Source organism: Telopea speciosissima, chromosome 10 (assembly GCF_018873765.1).
Source record: "Telopea speciosissima isolate NSW1024214 ecotype Mountain lineage chromosome 10, Tspe_v1, whole genome shotgun sequence".
Lineage (NCBI taxonomy): Eukaryota > Viridiplantae > Streptophyta > Magnoliopsida > Proteales > Proteaceae > Telopea > Telopea speciosissima.
The window spans coordinates 42441842-42462031 of NC_057925.1; the positions used below are offsets into that span (position 1 = coordinate 42441842).

Consider the following 20190-nt stretch of genomic DNA (forward strand, 5'->3'; position numbering starts at 1 on the left):
TTTTAGTTCCTGTTAGAATAATTACCGTGGGAGTATTTTGAGCAGGGATAGAGTTGTAATTAGGATTGTGGCACTGTTCACTGAACAGTATCTTGAACAGTGACGGTGAATAGTGTTGGGTCAATTCTGTAATTTTTCTCTCCGTTCTTCTATTATAAATAAAGGGGCTTGGATGTTCATTAACACATCCAAGCATTGAGCTCTATTCTTGCCTGTTAACATGGCATTAGAGCAGGTTTGAGTGTGGGTTCAAATCCCTCTTCTTTTTCTCCCATCTTTCTCTTTCTCCTCCCTTTTTTTGTCTCTGGTTTCTTCCATTATTACAGGGCAGCACTAATGAGGTGATCCATGGATCTAGTTGCTGCCCTTCAATACCTCATTCATTGATGACCTAATTCAAGATCGACAGCAGCTGTGCCACTTCCTACCTGCTATTTTTGAACCTTCACCTTGGGGACTACTTCCTTCTCTATCAGTGAGGATCAATTCTCTTTTTTCTTAGAAGATCAAGAGCAGCAGGGATTTCTTGGACAAGCTACTATTTTTCAGCCTCTTCCCTTCATCAATATCAGCCTAATTTTTAGGTTTTTTTTCAAAACCCTGACAAGATCGATTTAGGGTTTTTGGGCTTCTGTTGCTGCTGATTTTTGGAGTAGTGTTTCACCTTCAACTAAGGAGCACTCGATCTGTTTCTTGGCCACATCAGCTTTGTTTTTTTTGGTTCTCTTTCACCTGGACAGCTTCTTGCGATTCGGGTTTTCTCCCAAAACCCTGACAGGATCAATCTCATTCCCCTCTCATCATCTGCAGCCACTTTTTGGAGGAGTGTCTCCTATTACCAGCAAGAGCACTCGATCCTTGTTTGCGCTGGTTCCCACGGTTGAGTGTGAAGATCTTGTTATTTTTTGGATTGGTTCTCTTCTATTGTGCCCTAATGTCTGACAACACTTTTACTATTACTTCTGGCCTTGATGGACAGCCACGACAAGAGTATCTTCCTTTTGCTTCCTCCATCAAATTTGATGGAATTAATTAGGGAAAATTACATGATTAGCTACTTTTGGGTTTTCATTTACAAAACTGTCCACCCTATGTTTTAGTTAACAAAAATAGACAAAAACAAGTTAAGGTTTACAAAACTGGACAAAATAGTGTCTCTCCCTCCACACTTACTTTTTTAGACATTTTTACCCCTGTCATTGCCTTCTCGCCCAGGCATCCTCTATTCCCTGCAACCCTACCCTTGTCCCGGCCATTGCCATTCTCTGCTACCCCAAGTAACAGAGGAAAAAAAATGAGATTTTTTCATAGGGGAACTGCCGAGGAAGGAAGGAGAGTCACTATATTGTCTAGTTTTGTAAAACTAAACTTGTTTTTGTCTATTTTTGTTAACTCAAACATAGGGTGGATATTTTTGTAAATGAAAACCCAAAAGTAGCTAATCATGTAATTTTCCCAATTAATTACCTGATGTGGTCCAGGTCTACATATCTCACTATTGCTGGCAGTGGTCTTATTGGACATATCACTGGCACTGCTGAGAAACCATCTACTGCTGGTCCTCTTCAGGATCGATGGGTCTCCGATGACTCTCAAGTCATGTCTTTTTTACTTTACTCCATGCAACTAGATCTGGCCAATGGTTATTTGCTACTCGAAACTGCTGCTCAGATTTAGATGGCTGCGAAGGAAACTTATGGAAAGGTTGGAAACGATGCCCAGGTTTATGATCTCTGCAAGAAGATTCATGACACTACTCAAAAGAACTTTCCATCTCTAAGTATTATGCTGTCCTTTGTAGTCTATAGCAACATCTGGACCATTACTCAGATTATCAGCCCACTAATGCAACTGATATTGCTGCATATCGCAAGCATGTTTACAAGATTCGAGTTTATGACTTCCTGGCTGGTTTAAATGTTGAATATGACCAGATTCGAGTTCAGGTTTTGGGCAGGGTTTCATTCCCTAACTTGGAGCAGTCCTATGCTTTAGTTCTTTCTGAAGAAAATCGTAGGGCAGCCATGCTACATACTCCAATCACTAACCGATCTGCTCTACAGACTGCTGCCGCTGCTGCTCCTATTGCTCCTAGTAATTCTTCCAAAGGGATTGTGAGATGTGAACACTGCAATAAACCCTATCACACCAAAGCCACTTGCTGGAAGCTTCACGGTAAACCAATTGATTTTGAGGCCAAGCGTGCTGCTCGTGGGAATTTGAAAAACAAAGCCAATCATACCGAGATGGTTCCCATGGCTCCTTCTACTGACACTGGTCTCTCCTAGGTTGAACTTTAGGCATTCCGTCGTATGTTACAGGCTTCTGCTACATCTACTACATCAACTCCTGCCGATCAATCTGCCACTTCAGGTTCCCATTTTGTCCACTCAGGTAGTTCGTTTGCTGGTCATTGTGCATCATTAGTCTTCACCCCTTGGATCATAGACTCTGGTGCCACTGATCACATGATCGAATCCTCTAGCCTCTTTTATCACTATTCACCCACTTCTGGGAAAAACAAAGTTTGGGTGGCTGATGGTTCTCTCTCCTTTGTCTTTGGGAAAGGCTCTATAAGTTGCTCTCCGTCTATCTCTTTATCCTTTGTTTTACATAAACCTAATTTTATTACTAACCTTCTGTCCATTAGTAGTCTTACTCGTGACTTGAACTGTAAAGTGACTTTTTTTTCCTTCCTACTGTGTTTTTCAGGATCTGGCAGCTGGGGCGACGATTGGATGGGGTAAAGTGCATGGTGGATTGTATTTGCTTGATGATGGTCGTACTCCTTCATCACCACCATTATCTCCCCTTCATCAAACTTCATTGGTCTCTTCTGAACTTCAACAATGGCATAATCAATTAGGTCACCCCCCCTTTTAGGAATTTTATCTCATTTATTTCCAGCATTAGTTAAACAATGCAATAAGGATGACCTTTTTTGTGAGGCTTGTGTTCTGGCCAAATAGACTCGTTCAACTTATTCTATTTTTAATAAAAGAAGTCTTTCCCTTTTTAATTTGGTTCATACTGATGTGTGGGGTCTAGTCGAAAATCTTCTATTTCTGGCCATCGTTGGCTTGTTTCCTTTATTGATTGCCACTCTAGGAGTACCTGGGTGTATTTGATACATAATAAAAGTGATGTTTTTTCATGTTTTCAGCATTTTCATAAATTCGTTCAGACCCAATATAATGCCATTCTCAAAATTTTGAGGAGTGACAATAGCAAAGAATATATGGAAGGTCAGTTCCAAAACTACCTTGTTGCCCATGGGATCCTCCACCAAACCAGTTGTGTGGATACCCCTACCCAAAATGGAGTGGCTGAAAGAAAAAATCGCCACCTCTTAGAGGTGGCTTGGGCACTTATGTTTGCTTGTAATGTTCCTCCCCAATATTGGGGGGATGCTGTTCAACATACCATATTAACAGGCTGCCTACCCAAGTCCTTGATTCCTGTACCCCTGCTGCCCTTTTAAATGGCTCCTCAACCTTTATAGTTCAACCTAAAGTTTTTGGCTGTGTTTGTTATGCTAGGGATACTCGGTCCCCTAGTAAACTTGAACCCCGTGGCCTTTGGTGCATTTTCTTGCGCTATTCTCCCTCCCAGAAGGGTTATAAATGTTACCATCCACCCACCCATCGTACCATAGTAAGTTTGGATGTCATTTTCCATGAAATCCTTTCCTATTATCCTACTACACCTATTCAGGGGGAGAATTCCAGTGAAGAGGTGTTGACTCTTGGGGCCCCTCTCCCTCTTGAGGCTCCCATGTATTACCAGCCTGAACCCACTCTTATCCTTCACATACCATCTAATGAAGAGGATTCCACACAGGGGGAGACCTCGGATACTGGTAATGACACAATTCCTGTTCAGAGGGAGCTTACTCCAGTCCAGAAAACCATTGGAGAGTTTGACTCAAATCTCAAAACATATCAGAGAGGATGTTCCAAATACAAGCAACTTCCATCCACTACAGCCCCAATACCCATTCAGTTGCTGACTCAGGATCCGGATCATCCTCCCACTCCACGTAAAACCCCTTCTCCTGAGTTACCTATTGCTCGTCGCAAAGGTACTAGGACTTGTGCAGTAAATCTGGGATGGGATTTACAATAGTTGGATGAGTAGATTGCCTTCTTCCATGGAGAGCTTGAAGAGGAGGTATCTATGGACATTCCACCTGGGTTCTCATGTGACAAAACCAGCGGCAAGGTATGTAAGTTGAAGCGTGCTTCATATGGGCTAAAGCAATCACCTCGTGCCTGGTTTGGAAGATTTCATAAGGCTATGGTTTCTGTGGGATATAAGCAGAGTAATGCTGACCATACTCTGTTTATCAAAAGGAATGGTGATAAGGTGGATGATATTGTGGTGACAGGGAATGATGGTGATGAGATCAACAAATTGAAGACTTTCCTTGGCCGTGAATTTGAAACAAAGGATTTGGGAAAGCTGAAGTACTTTCTAGGGATAAAGGTTGCACGATCTTCAAAGGGCATCTTTCTTTCTCAAAGGAAGTATATCCTATATCTATTATCTGAGACCAGGATGTTAGGGTGTCACCCTGATGATACACCTATGGTGGTTACTACAAGACTCAAGGAAAAAGAGGGTGTACCGGTTGACAAAGGTCGTACCAGCGACTGGTAGGGAAACTTATTTACCTCTCTTACACACGGCTAGACATAGCCATTGTCGTGAGTTTGGTAAGTCAGTTCATGCGTGATCCTTATTCCTCTCATATGGATGTTGTTCTTCGTATTCTTCGTTATTTGAAGTCAACCCTGGGAAAAGGGATTCTCTTATCTCCTCATGGCCATCTACGAGTTGAAGCGTATACTGATGCTGATTGGGCTGGATCTTCTGATAGAAAGTCCATATTTGGTTAGTGCTCCTTTGCAGGTGGAAATTTTGTCACTTGGCGTAGCAAGAAATAGAATGTGGTAGCAAGGTCCAGTGCTGAAGCAAAATTTCATGCTATGGCACAAGGCATTTGTGAGCTGTTATGGCTTAGAGATTTATCACAAGATCTTGGTGTTCCTGTCTGTCTCCCTATGATGTTGTATTATGACAACAAGGCTGCCATTAGCATTGCTCACAATCCGGTTCAGCATGATCGTACCAAGCATGTAGAGGTTTATAGGCATTTCATCAAAGAGAAGCTGGAAGAAGGACTGATCTGTGTTCCTTTTGTGAAGTCTCTGATCAACTGGCTGATGTGTTCACTAAAGGGTTGAGTGGGAAAGTCTTTCATCCTATTTTAGTCAAGCTGGGCATGTTTGATATTTATGCTCCAACTTGAGGGGAGTGTTAGGATAATAATCGTGGGAAGTATTTTGAGCAAGGGTAAAATTGTAATTAGGGCTCTGACACTGTTCACATTAACAGTGATGGTGAACAGTGTTGGGTCAATTCTGTAATTTTTCTCTCCCTCTTCTATTATAAATAAAGGGGCTTGGATGTTCATTAACACATCCAAGCATTGAGCTCTATTCTTTCCTGTTAACAGTTCCCATAGTTTTTTTTTTTATGTCTTTTGTTTTAAATTGAACCGGGTCCAAGTTTGTCTAACTTTGGTTCAATTTAAGTGACTTAATTTATTTCCTTTTTTTTTTTTAATTACTTTTTTACTTATGGTAAGTTGGGTCCACTCCTCTCCACGCATAAGAGAGGAAGTGTTTTGTTAGGCTAAGCTCGGCAAGGTGGACTTTTAGTCCCCTAGTGTGATTAAGAGAACTTGGCCTTCAGGCCTTTAAATAAAGAAAATTGTGGAGGCTCTTTTTACCTCACACGAAATTTTGAAAGCAAAAACAAAGCTGCAGCTCTGCAACTTGTCTTCCTCACGAAGAAGAATCTTGTGTTTGATTAACGTTTGAAGGAATTGGTGTTTGATCCAATTGACACCTTGCGGTGGGAAGCCCAGGTGGTTCATGTTGATTGTTCTTTACGTCTTCTACTGCTGTTCTACTGCCCTAGAAATCTGATATCAAAGGTTTACCATCAACATGCAAGTCTGAAACAGAAAACTTGCAATTATTCTTCTTTCCTTCTAGAAGATCATATACATGGTGATTTTCACAGGATTTCTGCCCAGCCCTATCCAGCCGTTGGAATGCATTCAAATTTTGATCGAATGTTCAACAACCCTAATCATGAATTCTATTCAAGTTTGAGGGCATTCTGACCAGCCGATTGTCTGAAATTACACTTTTACAGTTTTACCCCTCTATCCTATCTCTACTAGGAAACCTCCATAACTCTAGATTAGCCATAACTTTGAGCATATAATCCCCTCTACCCTACCCACACTTGACCATAGGTATCGAGGCGGGATGGTTTAGAGGGTCAAAAATCAAGGTGACACAGCCATGGTGGCAAGGCTCCCAAGGCGATCAAGGAGCCTGGACGCCAGGCGATGCGTTGATAACTATGCACTCAACCTAAATATTAAGCCTATTCAACCACCTGATTTCCTGTTATTATAAACCCTACCAATCTGAACCTATCCTTTGGTAAAGATTCTGTTTTGGTTTATAGTTTGAGCAATTCAAATCTAGGACTACATTAATAGGTATCAAAGCATGACACATGATGGTTCACCAAGGTTACCAGCTCTACCTGACCCTATGGCTATAGTGATTGAGATGTTTCAGCGTTTCTCTACTGAACAGAGGGCTATATCAGAAGAATTAAGGGCTGAACAGAGAGCTATCAATGATAGGTCACAGCCTAGGCGTCCAGGAGCCTTTCTCTCGTCTTAATTTCTGGTGTTGCCTTGGTCGCCTTGTTGGTGCTGACTTGGTTTTTAACCCCCTCGATTGCCTTGGTTCGTCTAGGCGCCTTAACAACTATGTCGTCCAGTCACTTCGGTTAAGGGCAGTAATGTACCACCTGAAGAGGATAGATATCAGGTACAATCTCAGGTGCATCACACTATCCGAAGGTATATAGAAGATAGAGAATCTCTTAGAGCTCCTATGGTTCGGCCTACATTCGAAGAACATGTGAGATCGTATTTTAATGCTGAAACTTAATGTAGCTCTAGATAGGAGAAGGATCCTACTAGAGGCCAAGCAATAGGATCAAAAGGGGGCTGCTGGTTCGAATGGGCAGAATTAGGGTTAGGTTTATGAGAATGAGGTTAAATCTTATATGATTTTAATAGGCAGGTCTAGGAGAAGCTAATAGTGTAGGTTTGAACAAAATTTCAAATTTCAGAAAATTAGGGTTAGGGTTTCGGGTTTTGGTTTTAGGATTTAGGGTGAAATTAGGGTTTAAACTTGGAATTAGGGCAAGGGACTAAGGTCGAGTTCTGTACTGGTAGGGAATACCACTCGGCTAGGGTATGAAGTCCAAGTGATGGCTGGAAGTGTTAGTTCTGAAAATTCTAGGGTTCTAGGATTAATGGAGGTTAATGGGGAATTAGGGTTTGGGTGGCTGGATGGGGCTGAGATGAATATCGAGTGGAGGGGAAGTGTTTGGGATGCTAGGATTTGAATATGAAAGTAGTCTAATGGTTAGATCTTGCTGGGTAGGGTTTTTCGAAAATTACCTTTTATGTAATCTTCTAGAAAATAAGGAGAAATTGCAGGTCTTCAATGGCAGCAGCAGTAGCAGCTTGAATAATGGAGAAGGATAGAACCACCTTCAATGGAGATCCTCCCAGCCGTCACGACGTAAGGAGTCGTAGGAGATCCACCTACCCTTTCCACCTTGATAGAACCACAAGGATGAACACTCTCAAGGAGCAGCAGTAGCAACAAAGGCAGCAACCACGATTTTTTTTTTTAATTCATCAAACTGTGGGGGAGCCTTCCACGATTTAATATTTATAATAAAAGGCTAATAGCCAAATCCTAATACAATCTAAACACTTCCCTCACTTAAATCGTGAAAGGGAATGACTACAATTAAAAGCTAATAACTTAAAACAATAAAAAAACCTAATTGTCCTTATTAACTTAAAATAAAAGACAATTAAATCACTTAAATTGAACCAATTGGATACAACTAATTTGAACTGGTTCAATTAAAAAACATAAAAATAAACTAAGTATTGGGCTAATCCCGTATGCAACCTATGTACCCCTAGTTTAGGCCCATTAAAGTGGTCTATTACATAGAAAACCCTTGGGATCAAAGGCCCAACATATATGAATCCCAACCCTAGAATTATTTCTAAAGAAATAAAGCCCATTTCGATGATGAATCTGCATCACTCCTCATTGACGCTTTGATGATACACAAAAGGTCAAGCTCGACTTGAAGGAATATGATGGCAGACATGATCCACATGTATTTTGTGATTGGTTGGCAGCTTTAGATGATTATTTTGATTGGTATGATTTTATTAGAATCTAGGAAGATGAAACTAGCTCGCACTAAGCTAGTGGGATCAGCCTGTGAATGGTGAAGAACTATTGAAAGGAATCTTGAAGATGAAGGTAGAGCACCCATTAATTGGGAAGAGATGAAAGAATGGAGTAGCTGAGAGAAAAAATCGCCATTTGTTTGAAGTCACTAGGAGTCTCCTATTTGGCTTGCATGTCCTGAAGACCTTTTGGTCTGATGCTCTTCTTATTGTTGCTTTTTTAATCAACCGCATGCCTACTAAACTTCTTGGCTCCAAATCCCCTTTGGAAACATTGCCTCCTCTGGCTTCTGCTTTCTCTCTTCCTCCCAAGGTGTTTGGGTGTGTCTGCCACGTCCATCTGCTAGGACTAAGCTTGACCCCAGGGCACTCAAATGCCTTTTCCTTGGATATTCCTCCTCTACCAAGAGGTATAAGTGCTACAATCAAGGTTTAAAATTTCGTTTCGTTTCGGTGTTTCGGTCTGACCAAAATTTTCGATATGTCGAAATTTCGTCGAAATATGGTATTTTTTCAGTGGATGTAAAATGCCAAAATGACCGAAATTTCCGAAATGAGATGACCGAAATTATCGAGATTTCAGAAACGAGATGACCAAAATTTCCGAAATTTTCGAAATATTGTATTTTTTCAATTCGATGTTGCATTTCGTTTCGACTCGACCGAGATGCTCGAAATTCTTGAAATTTCGACCGAGACGAAATGAGTTTTTGTACTATGGCTACAATACCTCTTCCCGAAGACTTCTCTCCAAAGATATCACCTTCTTTGAATCTATACCTTTCTTTACTCTTCATCAGCATCCTCTTTAGGGGGAGAATAGTGGGAATGAAAAGGCTGCTGATATAATCCCTTTTTTCCCACCTTTGCCTTCTCCATTTTTTGTTTGATATTGGGAAACACAAAGAAGGGGCTGTTGTTGATATTGGTGATCAATCAGGTGTTGGTTTTGGCAATAAGGAGTTAATTGTGTACAAAAGAAAGGGAAGGAAGAAGAAGACCTGCCAAGAGTCCTCTTTGGATCCACAGCCTAAGCTCCACTTTTCTTAGTCAAGTAATACTCCTCTTCCCTCTGAGCTAGATCTTCCCATTGCTATTTGAAAGGGAAAGCCAGTTTGTACTAATCACATAGCCCAGTTTGTCTCCTATAATGCTCTATCTTCACAAGTGTTGCTTTTACTGCTACCCTTTCCTCCATTTCCATTCCCAAGAATGTCACTGAGGGCCTGAGGCTGTGTCTGACCCCAAGTGGAAGCAAGCCATGTCTGAGGAAATGCTGACACTTGAAAAGAATTGCACTTGGAAACTGGTTGATCTTCCCAGGGGGAGAGTTCTAGTTGGATGCAGATGGGTCTACATAGTCAAGTACTGATTAGATGGTATAGTTGAGAGATACAAGGCCAGGTTGGTGGCCAAAGGATACAGTCAGGTGTATGGGATTGATTATTAGGAGACATTTGCTTATGTGGGTATACACAACTCAAAAAGAGTTCTCTTATCATTGGCGGCTAATAAAGATTCGCCATTGTATCAGTTGGATGTAAAGAATGCTTTCCTCCATGATGATCTAGAAGAGGAAGTGTACATGTAAACTCCACCTGGCTTCAAGTTTCCCTCAGCTGAAGTGAAAGTGTGTCGCCTCAAGAAGGCACTATATGGTTTCAAATAGTCCCCAAAGGCTTGGTTTGAGAGGTTTAGACAGACCATTTTGAAGAATGGGTATTCCCAGAGCCAAGCTGACCATACTTTATTTACCCTGCGAGGTAATGGTACCATCGCAACCCTTATTGTTTATGTTGATGACATTGTGGTGATGAGAGACGACATGGCTGAGATGGCTAGACTAAAGACCTACTTGGCCAAAAGAGAGATTAAAGATCTTGGACCCTTGAAGTATTTCTTGGGGATTGAAGTATCAAGATCTAAATAGGGAATCAATATATGTCAAAGGAAGTTTGTTCTGGACTTGTTGAAAGAAACAAGGATGTTGGGTTGCAAACTAGCACGTTGTCCTATTGAGCAGAACCACAAGCTAGGAGAAGATTGTGGCCCTTCTCTTGTTGATGCCGGAAAATACCATAGGTTGGTAGGGAAGCTGATCTATCTCTCTTTGACTAGCCAAGATATCACCTTTGCAGTTAGGATGGTGAGTCAGTTTATGCATGTCCCCAAGAGTGGGCACCTTGGATATTGTGTATCGTATCCTTAGGTACTTGAAGTCCACCCAAGGAAAAGGACTATTATATGCCAAGCACAACCATCTGAGGATAGAGGGATACACTGATACAGTGGGCTGATTCAGTTTCTGACAGACGGTCTACATCAGGATATTGTACATTTGTGGAAGGTAAACTGGTCACATGGAGAAGCGAAAAACAACCTGTTGTGGCCCAATCCAGTGCAGAGGCAGAGTCCAGGGCTATGGTTCATAGAGTGTGTGAACTCCTATGGTTGGGAAGGCTGGTCCAAGAGCTGGGATTTGATACTGAGGCACCTATGAGACTCTATTGTGATAACAAGGCCGCCATAAGTATAGCACACAACCTTGTGCAACATGACAGGACAAAACACATTGAAGTGGACCGACATTTCATCATGGAGAGGATTGACTCTGGATACATTTGTATTCCTTTTGTTAAGATATGCGATCAATTAGCTGACATCTTTACCCAGGGGCTCATCCCTCATCAGTTTAGTGCCTTTTTGTATGACATTTTTTCTCTAGCTTGAGGGAGAGTGTTAGAGTTTATGTAATAAGGGTAGTTTGGGCACTAGTTTAGTATCTTGTTGTCTTATGTTATAATTTTACTTTTTACTTTATTACTTTTACCTCCCTAGGGAGGTGTTTGTAATTCTCACTTCATGTTAGTAAATCAAATAGGGAGAGGAATCTTCTCTCTCCAACATTCGGTTGCACATCAGCTTCTCTCTTCTTCTCCTCTCTTCTCTTCCCCTCATCTTCTCTTCTTCTCTTCTCACCTCCTACCTTCTCCTCTTCTCTCTTGAATCGATCCTTCCACCATTTGCAACTATTTTCTCCTTAACCTTCTTAATATCTTGATTCTTGACATTGTCAATGCTTTTTGTGCCGCCTGTCTGAAGCCTGGAAGGGTTGTATTAGGTTGGCAGCCAGCAGAAAGTCTTCAGCCATACCATTTGCAATGAATCTTGAAATTCATTCTATTGACCTTTAGGTGGAATGCCAGAGGCAGGATTTGTTTAGCACTGTAGCTGACCCAAATAATTGTGATCTATGTAACAAGTACATGGGAACCTGTTGGTGTCTGACATGGCAACCGTAAAACTTGGCAACTGTGCGCATCTTATTTGTTTCATTCTTATAGGCAATCACTTGGGTATGACTATATATGTTTCCAGTTCATGCCACTACCCCCGCTTTCCTTTGCACATTATTTTCTTCATTTTGTAGATTAAGAAGATCCGAAATGTCTGGTAGTATGGACATGCATGTATGTGTCCAACAAGTGTCTGTAGCCAAATGGAAAGTACTTGTGCCCTTGTTACTTAAGTTGGGATAATGCTTAGGGGAGTTGTATTGAGTTTATTCTAATGAGAGTAGATATTAACTTGAGTTTGCGGAACTTACATTGAAATGACATAGCAATTCAACTATGTTTATGTCATGAGGCTTTTATGGACATACGTTAGGATTAAGAGTTGCATCATTCTCGGTGTACTCTTTAATTCTTGAATGTATGACTTAATTTTGTTCTTTTAAGCTTTCAGAGTTACTGCAACATTATTTCTTTGAGCATGTTCTCATTGAACTAAAGACATTGGTTGGGTTTTTGTTGCAGATAGTGAAGAAGTCTATTAAATCGCAAGTGCTAGTTCGTTATCTAGTTGAATATTGTGGTTTAATTTCATGGTTATCATCTGTTGTCTCATTCAGTATTGAGACGTTATATGGAGATCCGGAAAATCATCTTGTAACACAGTTGACAATGGTTCTAGAGGTAATCACAGTATCACACATGCCTATTCCATTACTTTTTTAAAATTTTTTTTTTTTTATTTTGTTGCTTTCAAGCTCATAAACATTATGGCCTACATTTTAGTGGTGTGTATTTAAAAAAAAAAAAAACAAAGAAAAGAAAAGAAAGAAGCCATAAGTTCTTCAATATTAATGCTCTAGCTTTTTGCCTGGTCCTAGGAGATCCGAAAGGATGATTCAATCAGCGGAAAATGCCGTGCAGTAAAATGAATTAAGAAAAATTGGGAAATTTTATTTTTTTGCATACATCAACAACCTTTTCTAAGAAAAAAATTTGTTTTCTTTTGCAATCACAACAAATGATGTGTTGGATTGGATGCTAATATGAATGATTGTGTGTTGCAATTTTAATCCTTCTTTGATGTCATTCAGAGCCAAAGCATTAACAATGGAACCTTTTAAGTCCTAAATAGTTCTTACCTTTGTGGCCTTCTTATCACTGACCCTTTGATCTAGAAGTCCATTTAATGGGGTTGTTGATGGCTGCCAAGTGCACCATCTCATCTTTGCAGATCAGTTTTGTGGTGGAGCTGTCCCAACTACAAAAGATCCCCATTACCTCTTTCATGCCAAATTTTGGTTTAAAAATTATTTATATCTAGATCAAATTTTTTGAATAGTCCAAGTGACATGGCTTTCCTTCATTCATGATTTATGTTTAAGATTGCAATCTTCCTTCCGCTTAAAAATAAAATACCTTACTGTGAAAAGCTGCTTCAGAACCACCATGTTTTGATTTAATATATCAGTCATTTCTACCTTTTTTTTGGAGGGGTGGGGGGGGGGGGGGGGCGCATATATCATTTCAGACACTGGTATTGTATGGCTTAGCTTATGCAACTATTTTTAAGTCAGACTTCTATTAGATGCCCTTTGCTTATATGATTATCGTTAAAATTTTGAATTAGTTGAACACTAAATAAATACAAAAGCAGTGATTTTAGTTAAACATATTATTTCATCTGGTACACTGCAACATTCAACTTCCTATAGTATCAGGTGATACATATCACTGTCTGGTCTATGCAATATTTCCTTTTTCTTCTCCCCTCTTCTGAATACTTCTATCCTTGGTTCCATAAATTTTTTATTTTGCACAAATTATTAAATTTGATTTTTTTTTGAATTATGGTTTCACACATGATCTGGAGTTCTGGACTATACCCATTTGAGCACTGACCTCCTATTGCAAGTCACCAGGCTATGTGAACTTAGGAAGTAGCAGCTTAGTACCCCAGGACTCCCACACAAAATACCTTTGTTCTGAAATGGTTCAATCACTTTGTAAAGTGCATCACTTGTGGCAAATGTTTGTCCAGCTGCATATTCCAGATTATTATTGTTTTGCGCTTGTCACGTGGACAATTAGGTGATTACATGAAACTCTTCTTTCCACTAATTTCTCTTTATGTGCTACATTGAATTCAGGTAACTGTGGGCATTATTTCTTTTAGAAATGTGACCGAGTGGCTGCAAAAGTATGGCCTTGAGCAACTATGTGAATTGTCATTTGATCTGCAGAAACTCTTAGCAGCTGGCATAAAGTTGATTAAGCAGAATGTTGCTTTGGTTAATTCAATTTTACAGTTACTGGTATCAACATTCAGGATTTCTCAAAAAAGAAAAATGTACCAACCACATATTACTTTATCATTTGAGGGCTTATTTCAACTATTTCTAGCCATTGATGATGGATTCAATAACATGGAATCTGGCCTCACGGCTGGGCTTGGACTAAGAGCCATACTTATGAGCACACCACCAATTTTCACATTTCAGAAGGTATATCTCTCTGACTATGTTTGTGTGTGTGTGTGTGTGTTTGAGAGTTTGATAGCTGCCATATTCTCAAGGTGGATCTTATATAATTTTTTTTAACAGAAAAGCATATTACATAACTGGGGTAAAGGTGTTGCAGACCTTGTAAAATGATCAACGAGTGCATAAATTAAGGCAACTTTCATCACTCGGTGCTTTCCTAAATTTATTTAATAACTAAACTTTGTGGCATAAAACTTTGAATATAATAGACAGTCTCGTTTACATCTTGAATAATTCAAACTGTCAGCAACATAACATAGCAAAACCTTGAGAACAACTGCCTAGTGCAGTTGGTAGAAGGGAGAAGCGTAAAAGCGCACCCTACCAAGGTATTTTTATCTGCTCCATTTCCTGCCCGCTCCATTTCCCCAAGTTCCTCTAATAGAGGGGGTGGACCCCACCCGGGCATTATGTTCGGGCAGGGGTAGGGTGGTCATTTCCGCCCCTCCTCTATTAGAGGAACTTGGGGAAATGGAGCTGCCCAGGAAATGGAGCAGATAAAGGTTTTGCCTACCAAGAGGTCTTGAGTTCAAGACTTATGGTTCTCATCCTTCCTCCCAATAAAGGTATATCAAAACCTTCTTTCCAACCATAGAACATAGTTAAAAAACTCTGCGAAATCTCGCCAAAATTTTTCGGTGATTTCAACATGGCTGAGATTAAATGCCACAGGAATCAGGGATTCAACACTGTTTCGGTTTGGTAAATGCCCAATATGTAGATGAGACATTTACAGAGCAGCTGTGGAGGACTTCGAGCGTTTCTTCCGACACACTATGACCTGAGGGTGTTCACTTTGTATTCACTGTTCCATGAGTGGGCTCGATCCTCCACGTCATAGTTCGTGGTATTAGCCATTAGGATGGCCTGAGGGGGTTCAGTTTGTACTCATGTATCACCATACAATATTGTATTGTTGGGACTTGGGACTTGGGTCTCTATGAGTTTATGTTACATGTACTTTGTACTATATCATAATTAATCAATATTATGTTTCTTCATTCATGCTGCATAATTTACTTGTTTACTTGCATTTTTTGTCTTCTAGTACTAAAACAATGTCTGGAATAAAATAGTTCAGCTTGGAACAAATAAATCCAAAAAAAATTAGAGCTGTATGGATTGACAAAGACCTCATGAAATGGACAGGAACTAAAAACGAGGCAATTTTACACAATGTATACAATAGGGTTCAGCGTATATTTCCAACCAAGGGTGCAAATCCAAACCACTAAGTTATTTCACTTTTCTTGCAATATAAAGGTTTACATGAAATGATAGGCTCATGAAATATCTCAATTGTTGTCACCCACTTTGCAGCTCTCAGCATGACTGTGTTAAAACACATCTTCCAGTCCTTGGGCCATTTCCAAAGGAATGTGCACAAACACTAAGCGTGTTTCCTCTCTCACTCTCTCTCTCGGGGGGTTGAATTGATATGTGAATCTGCTTTGCATGCATCAAAATAAGGGCACATGCATTGTAGACCAGTTATTTTATTGTACTATCACAGCCCTTAGATCTTGCATGTGCATAAGAAAGGTTGTGTAGTGCCTCGTGAATGTTGGAGTTGGAATTACAGTGTTAGGGGTGTAGTGTTACTTTGAACATCTGAAAATTTTGGATTCAAAGGTTCATTCCAAAATTGTACTTAGTATTAAACAGTTGAGATACATTGTGACTTTTATCAGTCCATAGACCTGTAGAAGGTAGCTAGAAGTGTCACCCATTTTAGAATCTGATGGATGTCAGACTTCAATTCACCATACATTTTAAAGAATCCATGCATATGGTGGTAACAAGGGTTGACATATCGAAATAAGGGTTCAGGTGATATAGACCAGATGTTTTATAATACCAATGCAACCCTTTGAATATGCTGTGAGTGTTTACACATTCTTATGTGTATAAACTCTCTTCAAATGAGAAAAGGGTGAGTTGAGAAGGTAACTTACTGATGTTTCTGTACAGTTTCATTTATCTTGTGTGCGAATTGTGTCTCCATGAGATTTACTCTTTTAATGTAATCTCACAGGATAGAGAAAAATTCTCAAAGCTTGTTATTTGGGCGATTTGTGCTACTCTACGGTCATCCTCCACGCAGACGGTGCTACTTGAAGAATCTAAGCCCAAAATCACAATTTTCTCAGAGAAGGAACAATGTGAAGACTCTCTAATGTCAAAGCTTTTACGCTGGATTACGGCTTCAGTAATTCTAGGAAGAGTTTCAACCAAGTCTTGTCTTGCAAAGACTATTTCTTCACAAATATCAAATGTAGAGACCCTACAGTCCCTGTTGGACCACATCAAGAAAGGTAACGGTGAATCTAGAGAAAGCAGTTATGGTAATGACAAGGCATTGGCTGCTATGATTTTGTACCTCCTGCAGCTACTTGGATCAAACTGCAGAGTCCTTCCTTCAGTCATCTCAGCACTTTGTCTCTTGCTCCTTTCTGATGCCTCTACTTCTACAGGTACATCATTTGGTTGTTTAATTGGTAACTTTTATGTAAAGTTTCACTATAACTATTAATAGGAAACAGTTCATAACAAGATAATTTTCACAGAAATGATTCTTAGTTTTCCCATTTACCAACAATTTCTTCAGATAATCTATATTAAATAATTAGTTTCTTGGAAAAGCCTTTTCCCAGACGATAGATTTTTTTTTTGTTAAGATATTCTCAACCTACTTGCCCGCTATGCTGTGAAGTGAAAAAAACTCCTTGTCATCCTTTTCCTGCACAAAACTTCTGATTTTCATGTGGGGGTATTTGTATCTGTGCACAAAAAAACATTCTGCTCTTGTTTAGAAGAAGTTTGAGACTTGTTTGATTGATGATTGCCAAGGGATCCATCTCATTTGTTTTGTTTTCCAAGTGAAGTACCATGGTTGATGACCTTGACTGAATAGCATGTAGTTAGCACTATATTTTGTTCCTTGCATTACTCAATAATGCAATGTTTTATAACTAGGAAAGAAGTGTATAATCTCCTTGGTTTTGTACCATGACCCATCTGGTAAAGAGGATTTTTGTTCATTAGCCATGCCACATGGGCAGGTTTTGAATTGGGAAAAGCTCAATGTCATGTCATGTATCAAGCCCCTAGCCTGCTCTTAAACTTATTTTCTAGGCATACTTTACAGTAATTGTGGTGGTTTTAAATGATAGCAGTTCTATATAACCCAATTCTTCATTGTTAGTGGAATCATTGTGTGCATGTCATTAAGTGGGTTGATTAAGTTTAGGCTTGTTGAATGCTTGTTTGGCTGATACAACCTGAATCTGTCATTCATTTGAGTTGCCTGAAAAGTAGGTTTTTCCCAGAGGCTTTTTGGGTATCTTCTGATATGGGTATGCAGTGACAAGCTACTTACAGGCATTGGTACTATGAGCATTTATTTGATGTCATGTGATAAGTCACGAAGATAGAAGAATGTGCCTGATGTGTTCTAATGCTCCTTATCTCCTAACAATTATGAACCAAGTGATTGATTTTCTTAATGCATTTTATTTTATATACGATAATCAAATTTGTGCGCATCTTTGAATAAAGTTGAATGGTGAAAAAGGATCCCTTTATCTAACCCATTTAGTTGGGATAAGGCGTAGTTGAGTTGTGCTCAACATGCACTTTCTCTCCATGCATTTGACAAATACATACGGTTTTAGTGCATTTAAATATGTTTTGGTGTGGTTTCTACTAATGGGGATATGCTACATGATTTAGCTGTTCTTGTTTATCAGAAACAATAAGGAGCACTGTAAATAAGTACCCTACTGAGGTTAAGCCTTTATATCTAACGTTCTTAGGCTTTGTTTCCTTTCCTGGGCATCTTGTTTTAAATATTCTTTGTGGGTTTGTCATTTTATGTGGTGGATAGCTGGTTGATTTTTTACTCTGATTGTTGTTTCTTCCTGTACCTGGAATTGTCTAACTTACCTACAAAATATGAACAAAGGAGAAGGGCTGCATTCCTATCAAAATTGACTTGTATTTTTTATATTTGGATCAGAAACAGAGCTGTTAGTTGTTGATCATCACAGCCTTTTGGCATCCCTATGTTCCAAGATTCGTTGCCCTGCTGAAGCTAAACCTTCTTGGAGATGGTAAGCTTATTATTTCCTTGTTATTTTTATATTAAATTTCTTATCTACTGTTAAAACATCACTCCATAGAAACAACCCCCCAAACCACAAAAAAAAGAGAGGCAGAAAACAATATAGACGTTTTGTTGACCAGCAGTCTGATATTATACATTTTTCAAATGGGTTCATAATTATTTGGAACATCACAGACACAGCTTTAAATTTAGGATTATTTAATTATTTTTAAGAGTTCTGCTTTGACGCTTTAGAAATTAGATCTAGCCCCTGTTTTTATTCCACCAGCAGTGCTATTCCATTGTCAAGTATCTATCCTTTGTAGAAGAGAATTGAACCCTTTAAATAATCAACTAATCTGGCTAACTGTTATCTGTACTACATATCCATTATCTTGGACAGGTCATTTTACCAACCATGGAAGGACCTCTCATCAGAATTAACTGACTTACAGAAGTTGGAGGAACACCATGCCTGTCAGGCTCTTCTAGTGATTTTTTCGAATGCTCTTGGAGTGAGATCATTAGACTTGCCGATTTTATCCTATGAAGATGTGGAGAATTCAGGTTTATTTTTGTGGGAAAGAAGCATGCTTAATACTGAGTGATGATCCAGGAAAATTTTCTGCATTTAGATTTCCAGCAGACTTGATTTCATTCATATGTCTGGATTCCCTGGTTCTTCATTCATATTTTTGGTGGTGTTGTATATTTTTGTATTCCTTGTATCTTTGATTATGATATAAGATGAAAATATCAAGAGTCATCTACTGTGGATCCTGCCCATTTACTTAAGGATCCCAAGGGATTTTGCCCTTTTTAAAATTTTTTTTATCATGGTACAATGTAAATTATGTAGTCCTTGTATCATTGATCGAATATGAGATGAAAACGAAAGTGATCGAGAATTTTTTGATTTGAATTCTGCCCATTTACTTTGCAGAATTAGAGTGGTGACATGAAGGTTATAGAAAGAAGAACGATTGTACATAATGCAGGTGGTTTTTGTATTCAGATTGGGTTGTTGGCAAAGATCACTAGGTGCGGGGTGGGGAGGGGGGGGGGGGGGGGAGGGGAGGAACTACGAGCAATCAACCCTCTTTTGTTGTAATTTCCCTTCCAAGGGATTCAAGTAACCCTATGTGTTCCAAGCTAGGTTGGAATTGGACCGACTCTGTACCGGTCCAAGCTTTTGATGCAGGGTAACTACAGGACAGCAGGATGCAGCATCTTAGGGTTAGTTTTTAAAAGAAATCTGTGTGTTAAGACACAAATTTAAGAGTTAAGACACCAAGTAAAGGGGTGGGAAAAGAAAATGGGAGTCTGGTTAATCTTCATCTAAGTGGGGAGGAATCTCACTTCAGTTACACCATTAAGCCGACATGCGGATTCTACTCATTCTCTCTCTTGCCCCCTCCCCCGCGCGCTCTCTCTCTCTCCTGGTTTATCAATTATGTTCCATTTATTAGAAGATTTTACCTTTTTTAAAACTCCCAACACTCGAAGAATTTTCACTTCACATTTAAATGGATGACTAAAAACAAGATCATTGAACCAACCCATCAATTGGTCTAGATAAAGCTAACCGAAAAACCCAACAGGTATTTCGGGTGATAGAGGTAGTGGAGTTGGTGGTGATGCGGCAACGATAACGGAAACAGTGGTGGTGGAGGCAACGGTGGATGGACGTAGATGGGAGTGGCATTAGAGGGGTAAACTTGGACGTAGATGGGGCGGAGTGGCAGGAAAGAGAGGGTGTTGCGGGTGATAGTGGCAGTGAAGTTGATGGTGATGCGGCGACGATAGCGGCAATAGTGGTGGGGGAGGCAACGGTTGGTGGCGTTTGAGGGTTAAACTTGAAAAAATATC

General features: G+C 39.7%; 1 protein-coding gene and 1 long non-coding RNA gene across 6 annotated transcripts in view; one reads left to right on the forward strand and one right to left on the reverse strand.

Moving 5' to 3' along the window:
* The window catches only part of LOC122641755, a 78174-nt gene extending 59172 nt beyond the window's left edge, over positions 1-19002 (forward strand). For 4 of the 5 annotated variants that reach the window (XM_043835042.1, XM_043835045.1, XM_043835043.1 and 1 more), the window contains 5 exons: positions 12199-12357; positions 13824-14177; positions 16252-16690; positions 18235-18328; positions 18725-19002. In XM_043835042.1, coding sequence (XP_043690977.1) covers positions 12199-12357; positions 13824-14177; positions 16252-16690; positions 18235-18328; positions 18725-18929 — 1251 coding nt within the window. In that variant the 3' untranslated portion in view covers positions 18930-19002. The remainder of the gene's footprint in view (positions 1-12198; positions 12358-13823; positions 14178-16251; positions 16691-18234; positions 18329-18724) is intronic. The other variant, XM_043835047.1, reaches the window with a different exon arrangement.
* On the reverse strand, positions 11204-11411 carry LOC122641757. Its single transcript, XR_006329957.1, has 2 exons — positions 11367-11411; positions 11204-11312 (listed from the first exon to the last, which is right to left on the reverse strand). It is a non-coding gene; the product is annotated as an uncharacterized LOC122641757 (long non-coding RNA).
* Positions 19003-20190: the final 1188 nt, after the last annotated feature.